This window comes from Cavia porcellus, unplaced genomic scaffold (genome assembly GCF_034190915.1).
Source record: "Cavia porcellus strain 051 isolate PalLab524CR breed Dunkin Hartley unplaced genomic scaffold, mCavPor4.1 scaffold_16, whole genome shotgun sequence".
Lineage (NCBI taxonomy): Eukaryota > Metazoa > Chordata > Mammalia > Rodentia > Caviidae > Cavia > Cavia porcellus.
In genome coordinates, this window is record NW_026947499.1 from 45,539,910 (window position 1) to 45,562,204 (window position 22,295).

Here is a 22,295-nt window from a genome sequence, read left to right on the forward strand (position 1 = left end):
CCAAGAAAAAACAGATGGTGGAATGGAAGAACAGAAAAAAAGGGGAGAATTGTTTGATGGAGAAAATAGAGAAAACATGGAATATATGAAGCAGGTTCAAAGAGATTGCCAGGAAACTAAAAAGTCTATTGAAAGCTGGCATAACAGCTTGAAAGAAACTAAGGATAGATCATCTGAACTGGAGAACAGCTTTGTAATGTGGGAGGATGAAAGAAAAAACTTCTTCAAAATAACAAGGAAACAAGCAGTAACAATACAAAGGCTAGAAGATGATAAGAGGATCTATAACTTAAGAATTAAGAATGGAAAGGAACAAGCAGGGATACAAACAAATGAACTGCAAAGGCTATTCCCAGAAATAATCAAGGAGAACTTCCTTAATATGGGAAAAGGTAAAGATACTCAGATCTATATGGCATACAGGACCCCAGCCACCTACAACCCAAACAGAACTACACCCAAGCATATAATAATCAAAATTCCAGAAATCCAATATAAGAACAGAATATTAAAAGCTGTCAGAGAAGAAACAGATCACTTACAAAAGAACACCCATCAGAATTACAGCAGACTTCTCGGCACAAACCATCAAATCACGGAGCGTGGGGTGAAATAATTCAAGCTTTGAAAGATAATAACCTCCAGCCAAGATTGATATATCCTGCACAACTGTCCCTAGAAATTAATGGAGAAACAAAGGCTTCCAGGATAAAGAGGAACTAGGGGAATTTGCAACTACCAATTCAACTCTATAGAGAATACTGCAGGACATTCTAAAGAGAAAAATACCAAGATTCCAGAAACAGTGGCAGAGAGGCCACAATGAATGGAGCAGAAAGCAAAATAAAGAAGACAAACTGACAACTAATGACAGAAAAAGAGCTCAACAGAAATGAGGCAGAGAAGGTTGGATGGTATGAACAGCTATTTTGGAGAAAACAAGACATCATAATAGCTAGTGCTGATTTAATATCATCTAGTTTTGAAGTCCCATCAAGCTTTTGTTCTTCTGTCTCCATCGGTCTTAACATGTTGTATCTTATTGGGTTTTATTACATGTGATAATATAAACAAAAACTTTTATAGACAAGGAGATAATATAGAAACCATTGTTCATTTTCTGTTAGTTGGTTCTAAATGCCCTGTAATACTGCCATTCTCTTGAATGGTTTTACATTGTCTTGATATGTTTGATGCTACAGTATACAAAGTTTCAAGGAAAGATTTCAAGGAAAAGATTGAGATTTCAATCAAAGATTTCAAGGAAAGAGACACTATGGTAACTACTTTGATGTCAGGATATCTTGTGGAGAAACACTATTTTGCTTAAATGGTTATGTTCCAACCTGTGCTGTTTTGTTGTTATGTCTTCTTTTATCTCAATCTCCTTTTTTTATTATTTTTATCTTTTTAAATAAGGGAAAAAATAAATTAAAAATAGGTTATATTATAGTAACCCACTTTAATTTCCTATTAACTTGATTTGAAACCCTGTATTGCTCTCACCATCTTGTTTTGACTGATTTTACTCTGTTCTGTTTTGCTTGATAGTACCAAGTTTGAGAGTAGAGGCAACAACTGTGAAGACAATCAGATTCACTATGATGTCCATTCTGGTTTCACTACTATCTTCTTTTGAAGTCCTGTGATGTCTCTTGGTTTTACTGGTTTTGTTCTTTACTGTTTTGTTCAATTTTATTATAACTGATGACATAGGCAATTCTTTTGAGATAGCAAGAGGCATTATGGTAACCACTTTTTTTTGGTCTTTTTCCTTTTTATCGGTACCCGAGATTGAACTCACAACTGCCTGCTTGCAAGGCAGGTGCTTATGCCGCTGAGCTAAATCCCCAGCCCCATGGTAACCATTGTTGATCACCTTGTATTCTGTTTTTACATTATGTACTTTGTCCATCCTTTTGATTTGACTGACTCTGTTTTGTTATGTCACATTTGGTTTTATTCTCTTCAAAAAAAGTAATAAGAACTGTGGGAATAGTAAAACCCAAAATGCATAATTGTCATTGTAAAAAAGAGAGGAAAAGAAAGTGCTCTAAAGGATATAACTGCATGTATACTTAAGTGTATAAGATAGATAACCATATTACTGAGTTTTTGTTGGATCATTGAACAGAACTGTTTGCAGTCTCACTGTTTGAATGTCCACTTTATATGCTTTAATTTTGTAACTTGAACAACTATTTCTAAAATGACAATATGTAATCTATTAACTATTGATTTCTTACTGTTTATTTTTTTTTGAAATTCTGTATAACTTGTACCCTTTTTCTGTTTTTTTTTCTTTTTCTCCTTAAATAAAATTATAAAAAAAAATGTTGGGTTAGGTATGGTGGTACACTCCTATAATCCTAGCACTCTGGCAGAACCAAGAGACTGCAAGTTCGAGCCCCATATGAGCAACTTAGCGATTCTGTGAGATGTCTTAAAAAATTTTTAATAGGCTGGGAAGTTGCTCAGTGTAAAGTCGCTGGATTCAATCCTCAGTGCCACATTAAAAAGTAATAAAAAGGAAAAATTCAGGGTGGGGCAGTTATTGTGTGGTACATGTGGCCTATGCTGCTGCATAGTGACAATCAGTGAAGTTGGGAAACAGCTGCCCCTCTGGTGTACCGGTTCCTTGGATGGCCTGTCCCTACCATTCCTTGGTGTTCCTTGCTGTTCCCATGGGCCTGTTTTATCCCTTACCTGTCCCTGCAGTCTTGTGAATATTTCTGTCTTAAAATATAGTGCTGCTGGGCATAGTGGCATGTATCTATATAATCCCAGCTACTTGAGCTACTTAGACGGCTGATGTAATAGGATCACAATTTCAAGGCAAAAAACCCCTCAAACACCAAATTCAAGGCCAGCTTGGAAACTTACTGAGACCTGGTCTCAATTTTAAAAGAGCTGGGAGTACGGTTCAGTGGTAAAGCCCTGCCTAGGATGTGTGATATGCTGGGCATAGCATGCTGAATAATGGTCCTCCATAGATACTCACATCCTAATTCCCTGAGCCTGGGAACATGCTGCCTTCCACAGTAAAAGAACTTTGCGGCAACTGAATTAAGGATCTGGAGGTGGAGTGATGACTACGTATTACCAAGATGGGTCCAGCTTAATCAGAAGGATCATAACAGGCAAAGTAGGAGGTTCAGAGGCAGAGGAGAGATGTGACTGTAGAAGAGACATTGAAGTGATGCTATTGCTGACTTTGAGCATGAAAGCAAGCCCAGGAATGCAGCTAGCACCAAGCAACTAAGAAAAGCAAATAAATGGATTCTCCCCAAGAGCCTCCATACGGAACACAAACCTTTCACTCAATTTCAACTACAAAACTAAGTATATTCTGTACACAGCAGTGCCAGGATTGTCCAACAGAAGAAAACTGTGTTGCAGCCTACGTATTTTCAAATATATCATGGGTATTAGTAAGAAACTTGTTTTTAACTGAGAATGGAATGTAATTCAGTTTAACATATAAACACAAGATCTTTTTTTATGGTTTAAAGACACATTGGTCCTTCCCCCTGCTCCCCACACACACACATACACACAAGGAAAACAACAATACATATTGAAAAAAATACTTGTTTTACTCAGGACCTAAGAGTTTTTCATCATTTCAGAAAATTCTAACATGAAAGACAAATAGTTCCACTTATGGGACTACTCAGCTTTCCTTTTGTAGCAATTATATGCATGGTAATTTTAGGTGGTGATATATAGCTAGGAGTGCTGGTGCAGGCCTTAATCCTAGCACTGTGGGAGTCTGAGGCAGGGTACCCTTGCAAACTTGAGCCCAATCAGGGCAACTTAGTGACTTAGTGAAACCCTGTCTGAAAAGTTAAAAAAAAAGGATAAGAATGGAAAAGTCCCTGAGTTCAGTCCCTATTAGCACAAAGAAAAAAAAAAAAAGCACACATCATTTTGAATTATTTCATTATATTTCACCTTTTTTATTATAGTGTGCTATAAGATTAATAGTCACTACACTTCTTGAAGTTATTGCACAGATAGGTGTGATACATCATTATGAGAATGACCCCTAGTTGATCACATCTCCTCTGCAAGTGACTTCGCTACTTCTGCCAGGCAAGAAAACTAGCAGTCTGTTTTTCACCTGCTTGTGACCCACCTTGCAGAACGTGGTGAAGGTAAAAGTCAGCATCCCACAGCTTAGGCTTTGCATGTCTGCCTTTGCCTTCCTGAGTAGCTGTCCCGAGACCATCATGCTATAAAGGAACTGGTGTGGCCTCTCAGAGGACAGGAGGACACGCGGGGGACAATGGACACATTCCAGCCACAGTCAGCACCAAGGCTCCAGACACATGAGGGGGGCCAGTGTGGAGCTTCGAGGCCCAGCCCTGTCACCAGCTGAACACGGCCACATGAGTCAGCTTAGGGTAAGATCAACAGAACAGCACCCAGTCTGCCCCCACAGAATCTTGAAAAATAATAACTTATTTCAAGCTGCAAAATTTTCATGCAGTAATCATGGAACTGAAAAATAGGTTTTATTATCTGAGCATCTCATTTCTGGGTAATAAGAAGGGACCAGTGCAACACTATGATAAGGGAGCCTTGGTCCCGACAGGGTTGAAGATCTGTTCTAATCATTTCCTACTGCTCCCCGACCCCACCACCCTACTTCTTTTATAACAAAGCCACACTCTTCCCTGGTCTGTAGAATAAGGCTGTGGCTAACCTGACTTTGCCAACCTCCCTCCCCATTCTCTTTTGCTTCTGTTTCTGCCATGCTGGCCTGCATGTTGTCCCTGGAAACTTGGCAGTACCAGTCATTAAGTAAACCTGAAAAAAGTCACAATAGATTTCAGTGCTAGAGGAGCACATTAAAGAGAAAATTAATGGTGAAAAGATGGGGGTTTGCTCAGTGTGTCAGTAAAAAGGAGGAAGAAGAGGAGGAGGAATAGGAGAGAAAATAACCTAGATAGGACAGCACAGTCAAGTACATGAGTTTTAAAACGTTATTTAGTTAAAACTTGTTTTTTCCTTATTACAAAAATGTTTAATGCTAAAAATATTTAATGCTTATTTTAAACATTTAAAATATTACCACAGTACTAGGAGAGGGGCTGGGAGTATAGCTCAGTGGTAGAGCACTTGCCTAACCCTGGGTTCACTCCTCAATAAACACACACACACACACACACACACACACCAAAACAAGAAAAATATAAATACATTTTTAATATATTTATATAAGAAAGCAAAGGTTCCCAAACTTTCATCTCCCCCAATTTAGATGAGAGGTTTTCATTTACTGGGTATTAGATTTGGATCATATTATCTAAATCTTTTACCTTTGGCTTGATCTACATATGCTGCATAAATCAGCACCCATAGGAAATGTCTGTACATTGCTGATGGTCCACAGATATACTTCCACCAGCTATTTGTACAAATTAACCAGTTTTCATTCTTTATCTTTTATAAAGTATCTTTGTTTAACATACTATAAAACTGCTAGCACCCACATAATTTCACTAAAACTAAAAAGCTCATTGACTTTAATTATAGATTGTTCTTTTAACAGTATAGAGATATCATCCAGATCTCCTTACAATTTTTTTAAATATGGTTGAAATCCTTATAATTTTTTTAAATATGGTTGAAAGCAACTATGTAGCAAAGGGATAGATGTACCCATTTGACATGCTTAACTGTATCATGAAATGCACAAACTTTTTTTTTTGGTACCGAGCATCAAACTCATGACCATGTGCTGGCAAAGCAGACACTTATGCCACTGAGCTAAATCCCAACGATTCCTGTATTGGCTTAGGGCCCATCTTGGTCCCATAGTACCTCATTTTTGGTTTTTTTTTTTTTCCTCCTGGTACCAGAGATTGAACTCATGACCTCGTGCTTGCTAGGCAGGCACTTATGCTGCTGAGCTAAATTCCCAGCCCCTAGACTCTGGATATAACTTCCAAGGTTGAGAAAAGTCATGGAACTCATACTCTTAAGGTTTATTCTCTCAAATTATAATTCCCTCCAAGATTTATCTGCTTACTAAATAGGCTGAGTTTTATTAACATCTCATGGACATGTAGGTTAGGATTGTTATTAAGTGTAAAATATTTAAAATGCCACATATAAAAGGGACAGATGATTACTAAATACACACCATAATAATCCTTCATAGAGTCTTGGGGGTAGGCCGAGGTTTCAAACAGAGCCTGCCTAATTTCAGAGACAGAATTTTCAACTTTTGGACCACATACTATGTACTGTCTCACTCATGTGTGAAGACACATGTACATATACACCAGCACACGTGTATATATGCAAACTCACACACATCACATTACACACTCGTATGCATTGAGTGTGTCCCCTAAGCGTTCTTGTGCTGGGAGCATGGCCCTTGGTGCAGAGGTACTGGGAGATAGTATGGGACCTTTAAATAGAATGTCTGAGACAACAATCAGCTCATTGATGGTGTTTAGAAGGAACTAATGTAGTTCTCATGGGACCCTGCTTCTCAGGAGAGGGTTATGATACAAAGTAAGATCAGCCCCTCCTCTTGCTCTGGCTTTCCTATCTCATTGTGGATCTCTCCCTCTTTTATGTGCACCCACCAAAATGCCACCTGCCACATGATGTGCTTGTGGGTTGTACAATCCCTTGCTAGAGCTATCATCATGTAGTTTGGAGTTTCAGAATCCAAAACTGCGAGCTATCAAAACCTCTTTTCTTTATAAGTTACTCTGCCTCAGCTATTTCATTGTAATAACAGAAAAATAGACTAAAACACACACCAAACATGTCTAAGTATTCTGTGACATTGTAACTAGTTGTCACTTCTTTCTCTCATCCTATGCTCTATTCCCCTTAGTCTTTCTTGGAGTTTCATAGTGCTGGTAAGACAAATTACATAAAAGACTTGCTAACTTCTTGCTCCTCTTCTCCACAGCCTTCAATTCCATCTTTCATAGCAGAATCTGGCCTCAGCTTCTGAACCAATGGATCACATGGTGGAATAATCAAACTTTTCAACTCTGGAGCCAGACTACTCAAGTCTGTCTTGGCTTTGCCACTTCCTCGTTACACATCAGATTTATGATGGTCCTCAGTGTTGTATGGCCTGTTATCTGTAAGATGGTAACAGTAGTATCTAGCTCCAAGGAATGCTGGGAAGACTTAGTAATCTTTTGCTGGCAAAGTGCTTAGAACAATGTCTGGCACAAAGCAAAGGCTTTGAACATGCTAGCAACTACTGTTTCTGAAGTCCAGCTTCTTGCCCAACTCTCTGACTCTGCAGTAGTCACAAAACCCCATCATTTCAAGGGATTTGCAATTTGTTCAGTTCTAGCTTTTGGGGACCCACAGACCTGGTCAGAGTCCTCTTCATTTATCGCTGTGTAGAAGCCATAGACTCAGACACTGCAGGTCCAGTTAAGAAACTACCTCTTAGCCAGGTGTGGTGGCTCATGCCTGTAATCCCAGCAGTCGGGAGGCTGAGGTGGGAGGATTGTTGCGAGTTCGAGACCAGCCTGGGCTACAAAGTGAGCTCAAGGCCAGCATGAACTGCATAGCGAGACCCTGTGTCAAAATAGACAAAAAAAAAAAAAAAAAAATGAAACTACCTCTTGCATGTAATAGCTATGGCAAACTGACCAAAAGGTCACTGACCACTTTCATAATCTGCTGTCTCCAAGCCAGGTCCTCACTTTGAGGAAACATATTAATTTCTTCATTCAATAAATATTTATTGTGTCCCTATAGTTCTAGGCACTTAGGATGCTACATTGTGGAACAAAACATAAAATAAGGAAGGCAAACATAAATAACTAGAAGTCAACATTTTAAGGGCAAAATACAAATCAGCAATTATTCTTCAGCAGCCTAATATAAATGCTATATCAAAATATAATTTGAATGGCCCCAATAAACAATGAATTATATCACTGTTAAGCGTCAATTAGAGGCAAGTTTGGTTGGTGGTGACAGATAAGAATGCTGTGTATGTAATCTGGGTTGCAGGCCCATTATCAGTCAGTTGAAGCATTTCTTCCCAGTGACAGAGCTAAATGGAAGAGCTAAATGGAGAAAATACAAATCTGTTGGGGAGATTTGGACCATGGGAGTTTCACTCAGGTCTCACCAATGATGAGACAGCAATAATGTGATTTTGAAGCTTTCAAAAATAACCCCCAAAGGACTGACATTTGTTGATGCTGGTGAACATTTTTAAATACTTCTCTTCCTTCTACTACCAGGAACAGCTCTGTCCTCCTGATAATAGTGGGAGAAACTGAGGCTCTGGTTACTTGGGCCATGCTGCTTTCAAAGTTTCTTAGTTCTTTCAAATTTATGGGGTTTTTTTTTGTTTTGTTGTTTTGTCTTTTTGAGACAGGGTTTCTCTATGCAGTTCATCAGGCCTTGAGCTCACTTTGTAGCCTAGGTTCGTCTTGAACTCACTATGATCCCCCTGCCTCAGCCTCCCAAGTGCTGGGATTACAGGCATGAGCCACCACACCTAGCTAAATTTATGGTTTTTAAGAACCTCCTTTTCCTATCTTCCCTGGTCAACCATAAAATTTAAATTTCAGGGGCTGGAGGTTTAGCTCAGCGGCATAAGCGCCTGCCTTGGAAGCAGCCAGTCGTGAGTTCGATCCCCGGTACTGATAAAAAGGAAAAAGACCAAAAAAAAATTAAATTTCACTGCTTCATTCAAGCACCCTGCAGCATTTGATGTTTGGACTGTTTTCATTTACTCTCAGTACAGCTCATTTGCAGGATGTCAAGGAGGAGATATGAGGTGACACATGGATGCCTCATTACTCTCTAATACAAACAGAAATCTCTTAGATTCTTCAAAAGGGTATGATTACTGCCTAGGGATTGGAAACTGTGTCTACTCCCCTTGCTATAAAATTATTTATGGACAAACATTAGACATTCAACCTTCAATGTAAAATCTTAATTACTACTTTTTAAACTGATTTTGGGCTCTCTAGAGTATAAATTAGAAGAGCAATGGCCAAATAAATTATAAGAAAGGCTGAATACAATACAATATAGCTGCTCGAAGGTCTAGAAACAAATTCTCAGTGTCAGATTAACTCCTGTGATTTCTTCTTGTTCACTGTTGTTTCAGAGGAGTGAAAAGGAACAGATGGAGAGGATAAAAATAAGTATGGCCTTAGTTCATTATTATCCTTCACCTAGCAAAGAAGGCTCTACTATTATTCTGTGGTTTTCTGGAGCACAGGGCCGTATCTCGTCTCCTCTATGTCCCCAGGGCCTGGTTCCCGTGATCAGTACATAATAGGGCTTAATGAATGCTTACTGAACAAAACTTTACTTGAGTAACCTAACCTGCTTGCAGATATTCTTCACATATTTGCAAACAGAGATGATTCCATTGTGCTCACTCCATTGCTTAATCATTATAATCCATCCCTTGTTCAATATAAAACACTGAATGCACTTTGGTCAACCTCAAGATTAGAAAAAAGTGATACAATTGCTGGTGTGACTTGTGGGATCTATGATAAAGAGGATTCCACCTAGAAAGTTATTCTAAAAGTGAAAGGACATGTAGGGAGAGTATTTTGACCAGGGTCAATACACAGCGGCAATATTATTTCTAACAGTTATCACAATAGCATACCACAAAGAAGAACTGTTACCTGGGTGTGATGGCCAGTACTGGAATCAATGCCATTTATTTTACCAGCTTTTTGTTTACTTAATAGTCTGATTCAGCAGGGTGCCTTCTCATATTAATGAAAACCTGGGTTCTGCTCATTGTATTTCCCTAAAAAAGGGAAGCCAGGACTATTAACAGCAAATCAGGAGAAAGAGGAACTGAGGTTCCCTAGATTTGAATTTACCAGGCCTCTATGTCGAAATTAAAAGATTTAGTACAGAGCAATATGAAAAATGCCTTATGACTGTGTCTTTATTGATCTAGAGATATAAGGGTCCCTGCCCCTATCACCACTCCCAAGAGTCATAGACAATGACTGAACTTCATTTTTGTGTCTTTTTTTTTTTTAAGGAGAAAAAGAAAAAAACAGAAAAAAGGTACAAGTAATACAAAATTTAAAAAATTTTGAAGTAAGAAATCACTGGTTAATAGATTTCATATTCTCATCTTAGAAATAGTTGAATGACTGAACTTCATTTTTATAGTGGCAGAACTGGGGATTAAACCTAAGGACACTCTCTTACTGAATGAAATTCCCTGCCCTTTTTTAAAATTTTGAGACTTGGTCTCATTAAGTCCTTAAATTACAGGCTGATCTCAAACTCATGATTCTTGTGCCTCTGCCTGCTGAGTAGCTGGAATCAAAGGTATGCACTACTGCACCAGGCTTAATTACATTTTAAGCAAGGAACCACAGCTGAATGCTGGGCTTTGACTTTGCTGAGTGGACAAGCTGGGATGAAGTTGTTCAAGACCAGAAGGGATATACAGAGGCTGCATGGGGAGTGGTTGACTATAAAGGATAAAAACACTTCTAGAGAGGATTAATGAAGTACTGCTTGATAACATGCAAACAAAACCCTCTATCCCACTGCCCCATGAAGTTATCAATAAAATAAAATTTCCCTGTAAAATCATTATAGAATTGTAGAGGGGTGGCTGGCACCGACAGCTGAATCAGGACTCCAAGTTTCCAAGGGACAAGAGTGAGGGTCACTTAGGCCACAGGTGTAACCCATCCTCCTTCAGAAACCACTGTAGTATAGGAACTGTAATGGTACACAACATGTTAACATTTAGGGAGCTCTTTTTATGTGCCAGGGTCTGTCTGAAGCATTTTGCATGTGTTTAATAATCCCACGAGCAGACACTATCTTCATCTTTATTTTACATACATTGAAACAATGGTAGTTTAGGAGCTGAAATAAATCACACTGAACTGGAAAGCCAGCTGGGATAGAGGTGGCCTTCAAAATTAGCCAACTTTGACTCTAAGGTCACTTTTAACCACTATACTGTAAACTAAGGCCCCAGTTACTAATTGATTGCATAATTAAATATATGAAGGGGATCAGACTGTGATCTTTTCTATTCACTATTCTTTCCTATTAACTAAACTTGTTAAGTAGATGGTTGCCCTCCTCCTCCCTTACCCCTCCAGGCTGCTCCCCCAAGGATGGGCTCACTAGAAGAGAGCTAGGTTTTGGTCAAGGGCACAGTAACAATGGCACTTTGCTGATGTCTGACTACGTATTCATTTATTTAATATTTATTGAGGGCCAACTGTATACTGAGCATATGGTAGGCACTGGGCAGAGTATATGGAGCACTGAGAAGAAGTACAAAAATAAATCAGACAGTGAATATGTCCTCAAGGCACTTAAAACATTGGAGACAGGCATGTATAAAATTAAATATGTATGGTTAAGAATATCTTAATTAAGGCTGTCTTACCATAAATGCAGAACAGATGAATACTCTGAAATCTGAGAGCTGGGATCAATTACTTCTAGTTTGGGCCTAACATGGAACTGGAAGCCTGAAAGAGGTGTCATACAGCTGAGTTTGGAAAAGCAAGCAGAATTTAAATATGCAGAGAAAAAGGAGCTCAAGGATTTTTTCTAAAAAAAGAAGAAACATATGCAGAGACCATGAAGTAGGGGTTGGTATAAGGAACTTAAAGTAGTTCTTTTTGACTAAAGGTTACTACCTGAAAAGTAAGAGTTGTGGATGAAGAAAAGAACAAAAGGGATGAGTGAGGGAAAGACTGAAGAGGAGAGAGGAGAAGACTGAAGAGGATCTTGTAAACCAAACTCAGAGCTTTTTGCTTCATCGAGTAGAACCCCCATTGTCAAATAACATACTGTGGCCCAACGGTGTACTCTCAATTCTTGCCACATAAACGTTTGCTATAGTTGGGGTGCTGAACATCCCCCAAATGTCCATGAGCTAAAGGCTTGATGTCCAGGGTTGTGCTACTGAGTGGTGGTGGAACCTTTGGGGGACAGGTGCTGGTGGGAGGGAGGCCTTTACTTCACTGGTTATCTAAGCCCTTTCCGTTCTCTCACTGCTTCCTGGTTTGTGAGATAAGTAGTTTTGTTCTGCCATGAGCTCCTGCCATGATATGCTGCTTTGTCACAGGCCCAAAGCAATAGGCCAATTAGCCTTGGAATGGAATCTTTAAAATTGTGAGACAAATTGTTGGGAGCCGCGTCTGTGATAGCTCGCCTTGCGCGGCGGACGTGCGGCCTGTGGTAAAGAGCAAAGCCTGAGGTAGATTACCCCTCCCATCGAATATGTTAGTTTCCTGCTTACCGCGTAAACAACCCGCTCAACAATATAGTCTGCCTGGCAACTGATGATGTTAGCCAATCAGCTTGCCTTGCTTACTTTAACATGATTGGACACTGTACCCGTATATATACCGGTGCCACCCCTGGGCGGAAGAAGAAGCCAGGTAGAAGCCCGGAAGTAGAAGCCCAGAAGGAGCCGCGGAGAGCGGACCGGTAGAGGCTTTGGGGCAGACTGAAGCACAAAAGGAGCCGCGGGGAGCGGACCAGAGGAGGCTTCGGCTGGGAGCGATCCCAGGGCAGGCTGTACGGAGAAGGAAAATAAAAAGAAAAGGTTGTCCACTACCAGACTTTGTCGTGTGTCCTTCCTGCCGGCCGGGAGCGGACATCGACATTTGGAGGCCCGCCCGGGGACTGATCACCCCCGAGACGTGGAAGTGGACAACGCTCCAGTACAGAGCTGCGAGACAGGTGAGTTGGGGATAAGCCTGGGCTCTGGGTGGCGCGCACCTACAGGGCTTTTAGACTCCCCTCAGGCTCACGCGTAAGTGGCGGATTCCTTGGGCCTCACGCGGTGAGTAACATATTAAAAAATGGGAAACATGTTAGGTAGCAACACTAAGAGCGAGGGTGGTTGTGGAGAAAGCTCTCAAGAGCTTACAAAAGTACGCAGGGTATCTGAGCAGGCCCAGTCAGGGAGCTCCCGAGAGGGGTCCGTCAAGGGGAACAAGGATGCTAAGGAGGAGGACGGGGCTCTAGCCTCGGAGTCGTCTGACTCCGAGGACGAGGGAAAGTTGAATGGCAAGGAGGCCAAAGAGACCAGCTGTCAGGAGCCTAAATCGCTCAATAAGGAGTCGCAGGGTTCTTTTCCAGCGTTGCCCCGCGAATTGCGCTCTGCTCAACCTGGTCTGCGGAGGAGTAGAGAGCTCCTGAGCGCTCCCCGGCGCGAGAGGGAGGCGAAGCCTTCCGCCCCACCTTGGGGGCCGTTTCCGGAGGCGATTCCTTGCCACGAGGCGGCCGCCTGGGAGCTCTCTCCCCTTTCGCCAGAACAGGAAGTGATGCACGGGCCCCCATTTTCCGCCCAATCACGGCCGCTGTCTTATGCTCCGCCGCCGGCGGGTCGGTATTTTTACAGGCGGCTTTGGCAGGGGGGACGCTTGTCTCATGAGGTACATCCACCTGGGATAGATAGTGGCCCCTACGGGATATTTCCTGTACAAGTAGCTATGGGCCAGGGACGCAATGTATGGGAGCCTTTTGAGATAAAGCAGATTAGAGAACTTAAAAATGCAGTTACAACCTTTGGGCCGACTGCGCCTTACACCATTGCCATGCTGGAGAATCTGTCTTCTGGGCCCCTCACCCCCGCGGACTGGATTCAGCTGGCAAAGGCGTGTCTGCCCTCGGGCAGTTACCTGGATTGGCGAGCCTGGTACGCAGAGTTCTCTGCAGAGCAGGCTGAGAGAAACGCCAATCGGGGAAACCGGGGGTGGAACAAGGAAATGCTTATGGGAGAAGGTCGGCACGCTGATGACCAGACCCAGTTCCCCGGCACTGTCTATGAACAAATCAATGCCATAGGGCTCCGCGCCTGGAAACAGGTAAGTGGTGCCGGAACAGCCTCCTTGTGTCTTTCAAAAATAATTCAGGGTACCACAGAGCCATTTGTTGACTTTGTGGCCCGAATGCAAGATGCTGCCGATAAGATATTTCCTGATCCGGGAGTGGCTCAACCGCTGGTAAGACAGCTGATTTTTGAGCAATGTACAAAGGAGTGCAAGGCAGCGATAGCTCCTCATAAGAACAAGGACCTCAACGCCTGGATTAGGATATGCAGAGAGATAGGGGGGCCGCTCTCCAACTCGGGAGTGGCTGCTCTCCTGGCCGCGGCTGTACAGCAGAGGGGACCTCGCGGGTTAGAAGGGGAATGTAAGGCTAAAGGGTGTTTTGCCTGCGGGGAGCCAGGACACATTAAACGTCATTGCCCAAACAATGCAGATGCTAGGCCTCGCCCTAGGAATGAAGAACCATATGTTTGTGGGCGATGCAAAAAGGGATCACACAAAGCTGAGGAGTGTAGGTCGGTCTTTGATGCTCAGGGCAACCGTATTTGTGGACAAGATGCTAGAGAGCCAAAAAACGGCCAGAGGGGGCCCCCTTCACAGGCGGGCCCCCGCCCCAGAGACAGGACAGCTCAGGGTGGCAGCCTTCAACAAGGGCCACCCCTGGGTCAGCAGGTGTGGACCTCAGTGTCGCCTCAGGACTTATATTAGTGCCTGATATGGGTGTTCAAGTGGTTGAAACCACCTTTAAGGGACCGTTACCCGAAAATTCCATGGGTCTGGTGATCGGGAGATCCTCCACGGCCCTTCGGGGTCTCACAGTAGTCCCAGGGGTCATAGACTCAGACTACACAGGACATATTAAAATTATGGTTCAATCTCTTGTGGGTACTATGGTAATCAATAAAGGAGACAAGATAGCGCAGCTCTTGCTGCTCCCCAGTCTCCACAAGAGATTTCCCTCAAAGCAGAAAATTAGAGAAAGTCAAGGTTTCGGTTCCTCAGGGGAAGTCTTTGAGGGACTCCATATGACACTTGGTAAAAGGCCCATGCTCTCACTTAAGGTCAATGGCAAGAATATAACAGGGCTCCTAGACACAGGAGCTGACCGTTCCATTATCTCCAGAAAGGATTGGCCTTCCAACTGGCCCACCAACACTGCAGATAACACGCTGCAGGGCCTGGGGATGGTGTCAGCTCCTCAGGTTGGTGCTTCAACCCTGCTCTGGTGCGATGAGGAGGGTCATCAGGGCCATTTCCAACCGTTTGTGTTACAGTTGCCAGTGTCTCTATGGGGAAGGGACATCCTCACTCAGATGGATGTCACGCTTACGTCAAACTGCTCCCCCCAGGCTAAGGATATACTCAGGAACCAGGGATATACCCCCGGCAAAGGCTTGGGCAATGCCCTGCAGGGTCGGACATCCCCAATACCAGTAGAAAACAAAAAAGGTAGGCAAGGATTGGGTTTTTCTTAGGGGCCGCTGAAGAAGCTCTCCTACCCACTTCGATCAAAATCACCTGGAAATCAAATGATCCGGTTTGGGTACCTCAGTGGCCCCTGCCTAAGGAGAAGCTATTAGCCTTGTCAGAAATAGTCAGTACACAACTTAGATTAGGACATATTAAGCCGTCAACCTCCCCATGGAACACCCCCATTTTTATAATTAAGAAAAAGTCTGGCAAGTGGAGGCTGCTCCATGATCTAAGGGCGGTCAACGCGCAGATGCAGCCCCTGGGGGCGGTCCAGAGGGGGCTGCCAGCTCTCTCAGCCATCCCTCAGTCCTGGCCAGTTTATGTTATAGACCTTAGAGACTGTTTCTTCTCAATTCCCCTGCACCCAGAGGACACTCATAGGTTCGCCTTTACTTTGCCCACCATTAACCAAGAAAGCCCTGATCTCAGATACGAGTGGGTAACGTTGCCCCAAGGTATGGCCAACAGTCCCACTATGTGTCAGATTTACCTTGATTCCCTACTGGCCCCCCTACGAAAATCCTTTCCCAAGATAAGATGTATGCATTACATGGACGACCTTTTGCTCAGCGGCAGGGACCCAGACATGCTAAATAATATGCTCAGCCAGTTGGTCGAGGCCCTGAGACAAGCTAATCTGCATGTTGCCCCCGACAAGATTCAGGGAGGAGAAATGGTGACCTACTTAGGCGCGAGAATCTCCCCTATGCTAGTCTCTCCGCAGAAGGTCACCATTAGGATGGATGGCGTTAGGACCCTAAATGACATGCAAAAGCTATTGGGAGACATTAATTGGATTAGGCCATATTTACATATACCAAATTCAGATCTCAAACCCCTGTTCGACCTTCTGAAGGGAGACCCAGATATAGCCTCCCACAGGAGGCTCACTCCTGAGGCAAGAGCTGCCTTACAGAGAGTGGAAAAAGCCTTAGGTGGGGCTACCTTACACAGAATTGAACCAGGGCGACCCTTTGATGTCTGTTTGCTACAGACTAGTCTACAGCCTACAGCGGTGATTTGGCAGAAAGGACCACTACTGTGGGTACACCCTAAGGTCTCACCTGCAAAAGTCATAGAGCATTACCTGGAGGCAGTCGCTTCATTGGCCCTTGAAGCGCATGATAGAGCTGTCCAACATTTTGGCTCGGGACCACGAGCCATCCGAGTACCCTATACCGCCAGCCAGATCAAGACCCTGGCTGCCTGCATAGATACCTGGGCCATTCTGAGATGTGTTTTCCATGGGGATATAAACAATCAATACCCTAAAGACCCTATCTTGTCATTTGTCACTCAGCACCCTATAATTTTTCCAAAGGTTACTGCCTCTGAGCCATTAGTCCCAGCAACTACAATATACACAGATGGCTCCAAGACGGGGATAGGCGCCTATGTGATCCTAGGCAAGCCCCCGGTTACCATACAATTTAAACCAGATCAGCCTCAGGTGGTAGAACTGCAGATCGTTAAAATGATTCTTGAACGGTTCTCAGAAGCCATTAACATTGTCTCCGATTCTAGGTATGTGGTCAATGCTATGCAAGTGCTTGAGACTGCCAGTTTAATTAGATCCACTTCCACAGTGGCTGGACTGTTCCTGTCTATCCAGACATTGCTTCAGAACAGACACCATAAGGTCTTCACCACCCACATAAGAGCACATACATCCCTGCCGGGGCCCATGGCACAGGGGAATGCGGCTGCTGACACTGCCACTCGCCCGTTATGGATTTTTACCTTACTAACACCAATCGAGCGAGCCCGTGCCTTCCATGATAAATTTCATGTTAATGCCAGGACACTAGCAAACCATTTCCATGTTTCTAGAGCAGATGCACGAGATATCGTGCGACTATGTGACTCCTGTGCCACATACAAACCTGCCATACCGATGGGAGTAAACCCTCGAGGTTTGATCCCTGGTGATGTTTGGCAGATGGACATCACACATATACAGGAGTTTGGGACTCTTAAATATGTTCATGTTTCCACAGACACCTGTTCTCACGTCATATTTGCAACAGCAGAAACAGGTGAAAAAGTGTCTAATGTGATCAATCATTGCCTGGCAGCTTGGGCCGCATGGGGCAAACCAAAAATATTAAAAACTGATAATGGACCAGCCTATATAGGCAAAGCCTTCAATGAGTTCTGCAAAATGATGGAGGTTCAATTAAAACATGGTATCCCATACAATCCCCAAGGTCAAGGAATCATTGAGAGGGCTCATAGAAGCCTCAAAGAAATTTTACAAAAACAAAAAGGGGGAGTAGGCCAAGGCCTGGCCCCAAAGGCACGATTATCCATGGCACTATTCACACACAATTTTTTAAATTTAAATAATGATAATTGCTCCCCAGCTGTGGAGCACTGCAACCCTTCCCCCAACCATAAAGGGTGGGTGAAGTGGAAAGATGTCCTGACAGGACAATGGATGGGCCCGGATCCAGTGGTCAGCTGGAACCGAGGCGCGGTTTGTGTTTTCCCACAGGAACCGGGACGAGAACCACTGTGGATACCGGAGAGACTGACACAGGCAACAAAGCCCTCGACTGAAGATCAGACCTGCCCTACTGGAGATCCATCACAGACCAACCAATAAGATGAATAGAAATAGCGGTAGCCCGAAATGGACAAGAAGATCCTCAGGCATATGCATGGCTTGCTCAATTGGCCCACGACCGAGTCTAGATATGGCGGGCATCCCTCATTCTCCTCCATAAGGTGACAATACACAGCAGGGTAGGTGAGTCAATGACGGGTAAGAGCGTGCCTCCCCAGCACGACTCGACCTAAGCCAGGCCCTACCCCATCCTGCACGTAAGCCGCTGGACTGTTAGATGCTGCCCAGGTCTAAATTTCTCTCCGAGGGGATTTCTTTACGGAGAGGAAATGAGTGCAAGCTTGTGTGCATCCAGGTTCCGTCCAGTTTGTGCCTGGCCCTAGAAAAAGGACGAGGGCCTCAGGGCCTTGGCAGACCATGGCATGGCCAACCAGGGTCTAAGCCAAGGACCTACGGTGGACCTACACATAGGGCATAAGCCTCTGCACCCAGTCCAGGAAGGGCTACGATGCGCACATTCATAAAAAATAAAATAGGGGGAGATGTTGGGAGCCGCGTCTGTGATAGCTCGCCTTGCGCGGCGGACGTGCGGCCTGTGGTAAAGAGCAAAGCCTGAGGTAGATTACCCCTCCCATCGAATATGTTAGTTTCCTGCTTACCGCGTAAACAACCCGCTCAACAATATAGTCTGCCTGGCAACTGATGATGTTAGCCAATCAGCTTGCCTTGCTTACTTTAACATGATTGGACACTGTACCCGTATATATACCGGTGCCACCCCTGGGCGGAAGAAGAAGCCAGGTAGAAGCCCGGAAGTAGAAGCCCAGAAGGAGCCGCGGAGAGCGGACCGGTAGAGGCTTTGGGGCAGACTGAAGCACAAAAGGAGCCGCGGGGAGCGGACCAGAGGAGGCTTCGGCTGGGAGCGATCCCAGGGCAGGCTGTACGGAGAAGGAAAATAAAAAGAAAAGGTTGTCCACTACCAGACTTTGTCGTGTGTCCTTCCTGCCGGCCGGGAGCGGACATCGACAACAAATAAACTTTTTCTCTTTATAAGTTTATTATCTCAACTATTATATTGACAAAAAGCTAACATCCTGTGCTATCCAAATTCTGACCAGGGTCTAATAATTCATTACTGCCTCACTGAAGACACAACTTATATAGTGAGCCCTTATGAAACGGAATGTCATTCTGAGTGTCTCAGGTGACAAGAATTAGGGGGAATTAAAATACAGGGTGATGAAGAGATGAGAGGGGTCATACATCAAGGCACTGGTTAAGAAAAACTGGGTATTTACTTGAACACATTAAAATTGCCTTCTCAGTATATAAAAGTACCATTGGGACAGGATGTATTTCCTGGCGTAAAGAGCAACTAGGTAGGTGATTCCAATATCTGTTAATTTTTTATGAATCCAGGATGTTGGTATCAATTGGATTTCCATCACAATTACTGCCAGTTTTTTTTCTTTTCTTTTTTATCTTTCAGTGCTGGGGATGGGACCCAGGGCCTTGTGCATGCTAGGCAAGCGCTCTGCCAGTGAGCTACATCCCCAGCCCTGCTGCCAACTTAAGTGTTATTTTGACTCACTTAATCTGGATGTGAATCCTAGCCCTGCCATTTATCCTTGATCACATGTGAGACCTCTCTATACTTCCGTTTTCTCATCTGCAGAATACAGATAATGGTAATAAAAGGCACTTTGCAAGGCTCTTATGTGTGTGAACTGCAATAATGGACGTGAACAGATGCCCGATACAGGATAACTTTTGGGTCAACTGTAAATGTTATTTTACTCTGTGTGTGTGTGTGTGTGTGTGTGTACATGTATGTGTGTGTGGGGGGTATAAACCAAAATTCTAGGAAGCAAAACTGCAGGGAACACATGTACCCAAAGTATCTTGTGAACTGCTAAAGAGAGGGAGCATGTAAGGGTAGCTACATGTAAGGACGGCAGGCTCAGAAGACAGCTGGGACAGATAACTGGCTGTTGTGTGGTAATGACCAGTAGTCACCGAGCACCCAGTGCATACCACGCCTCTCCCATTCAGGTGGCCTTCAGGACAGCAGGTATGAATGGCAGCAGGCAGAAGCCAGCAGGGAGCCAAGTAAGAAGGAAGTTTAGCTTGAATCACTGTGTGAAATAAGCAGGAATACAAGGCACAAAAAACCCAGAAGATGCCAAATTATACGTAAGAAGGGCAGGCAGGGACTCCAAACAGGATGGAAAGCCTCTCCAGAGCCTGGGAGACCAGACAGATAATGGTGTGTGTATGTGCATAACTGCATGTCACTGTTGGGCTTGGGAAAGTGACCCAAAACACAGGCTTTCCGTTCCAAAGAGGTCATTTTGAGAGTAACAACTTGATAGTACTGAGATAATAAGCTACCATCTGATTAAAATGAAGAATTGAGAATTTAAAAATAAAGGACCCCGCCAAACAACCAACCTCAAAACACTTTTCTTGTTTTGCCTGGTGAAGTAGGCTGGCCATTCCAGGAAGTAGAACTGGGAAGATGAATGTTTCCAAATATTCTCTAGGAGAACCTAAAACGAAATCCCATGGTAGATCTCAAGCTTCCCAAGTTCATCCGGGAGGGACATTTGTTGCTGGACCAAAAAAGATCCAGACCTTTCAATAACATGACCTCAAATGTGACATTTTGTTCCAAATCCCTGAACTGGTCTGTATTAATAAAGAAATAAAATGTTCCTCTATGGTCTGGTGAGAATAGGCCAGGTCCATAGGGCCAGCTGTAACACTGGCTTGTTACAGTCCTGAGACAGTAACAGTAAGGATGCCAGAGGTACAGAGAGACTTACACCAGGAAAGCATGGTAGGAATGGAGACTAGAGAGGAATTGGGGTGGGAGTATCCTGGACACACCGTAGGACCACAGCAGTGGTAGCAGTGGTTTCCAAGGTCCAAAGCACATCAGTAAAACGCACAAAACAAACTGGGAGCAGAGGGCCAGCCACTAGAAAAGCCAGAGAAATCAGGGCTGGGGGCAGGATCTGCCTCAAGGGAGGGCAGCATCCCCTTTTCTTCTACTTTTTGCATTTGCTTTTATCTTTCCTGCCCTCCTTTGTATTTAATATAGAATCCCAGTCTGCTTGTTTTCACTATTTCTATTACCTTTTAAATTTAAAGATAAATCAGTGGCATTGAGGATACTTTTCTGAAAAATAAAAACACACACTATTGAAAATCTGGTGAATACAGTTAGATACATGAAGTAATTAAAAGGTTAAAAAACTTAAAAGAAGAATATAGTCTTATTTTTGTGATCTCCCTGAAGCCTGTGTGACCACCCCCTCTGTGGTTTTGCAATGTTACAAACCCAAAACTATAAAAGATGAAGCCCCACTTCCTTACTTACATGTTTTTGGATCGACTGTTTCCGATTTATTTTGAGGACAGGGTATGTTCGAGGCGGTGATGAATTGGGAAGCTGGGAAATATTGCTCTGTGTTGAAGTCGTGGGAAATCAGTTCCTCCAATAATGAAACCTGGCAGTGGACAGGGAAGGGAGTCAATTCATAGCAACAGTTTAAATAATTATTTTCTTTTATAACCTTACAAAGGAATAAAATTCCATGTTAGATTTTAGGTTCAAGAGGCACACAGAACAAACATCTTTGTCTCTTTTGCCTCCTGAGATACCTATAAATGACAGTCAAGGAATAAAACCCTAGTAGAAAAAGCAGGAGAGCCATCTGTGGATGAGAGATTGGACAATAAATCCAAAAGAAGCTGGGATGAAGCCTGTATTGGTAAGTGGGAAGGCAAGTGGTAGCCACCGGAAGAAATGGCTTGTGAGGACACAAGTGTATTTTCCCACCAGAATTCCAAAGAGGCTCAGGGCTTAGAGTTGCCAGGCATCACAGAGGGCCAGAGAGAAAGGGAACGACACACAGCAGGGTTGCGAGAAAATCTGGCTGGACTCCGCTGGCCTGTAGCCCACATTCCTGTGCCTCTCGGTACTGACAAAGCTACCTTCACACCAGCCTGTTTTACATCCAGCTCTCCTCCTCTCCAATCACACTTTTGTCAACAAACGAAACAAACAGCCTGAGAGGAAGCAGAACTGTGTAGGGTACCATGCTGGTGGCCCAAACAAAACAAAATCCAAGACACTAAATATTGATTTGGAGGCCTCCTGCTCAGCCCCTGATATGGTTTGTATCTAGATGTTCCCCCAAAGCGTTATATAATCATAGGTGGTTTTTCAGAAGTGGCTGGATCTAGAGTATGTGATATTGGAACTGATTCATGCTGCAAAGTTTGGATTATGGGTGCTAGGATTAAGGGTGTGAGTACCCTAAGGGTGGATAGCCTGGATACCACATAACAGACACAAAGAGGCTTGTTTTTGTTTTCTTCGGCCTGCCACAAACTGTCTCTCCTCTGTGATGGCCCTCTGCCATGCCACCTTG

The 22,295-nt window shown here is 43.6% G+C and overlaps 1 protein-coding gene across 9 annotated transcripts in view; it reads right to left on the bottom strand.

Annotated features, from left to right (window-relative positions):
* Positions 1–22,295, bottom strand: part of Iqck (IQ motif containing K) — a 149,058-nt gene that overhangs the window by 116,288 nt on the left and 10,475 nt on the right. For 8 of the 9 annotated variants that reach the window (XM_063226593.1, XM_063226592.1, XM_063226590.1 and 5 more), the window contains exons 3-4: positions 21,239–21,368; positions 20,308–20,405 (exon numbers count right to left, since the gene is read on the bottom strand). In XM_063226593.1, coding sequence (XP_063082663.1) covers positions 20,308–20,405; positions 21,239–21,368 — 228 coding nt within the window. Of the gene's footprint in view, positions 1–18,559; positions 18,795–20,307; positions 20,406–21,238; positions 21,369–22,295 lie in introns of those variants that run through there. The other variant, XM_063226597.1, reaches the window with a different exon arrangement.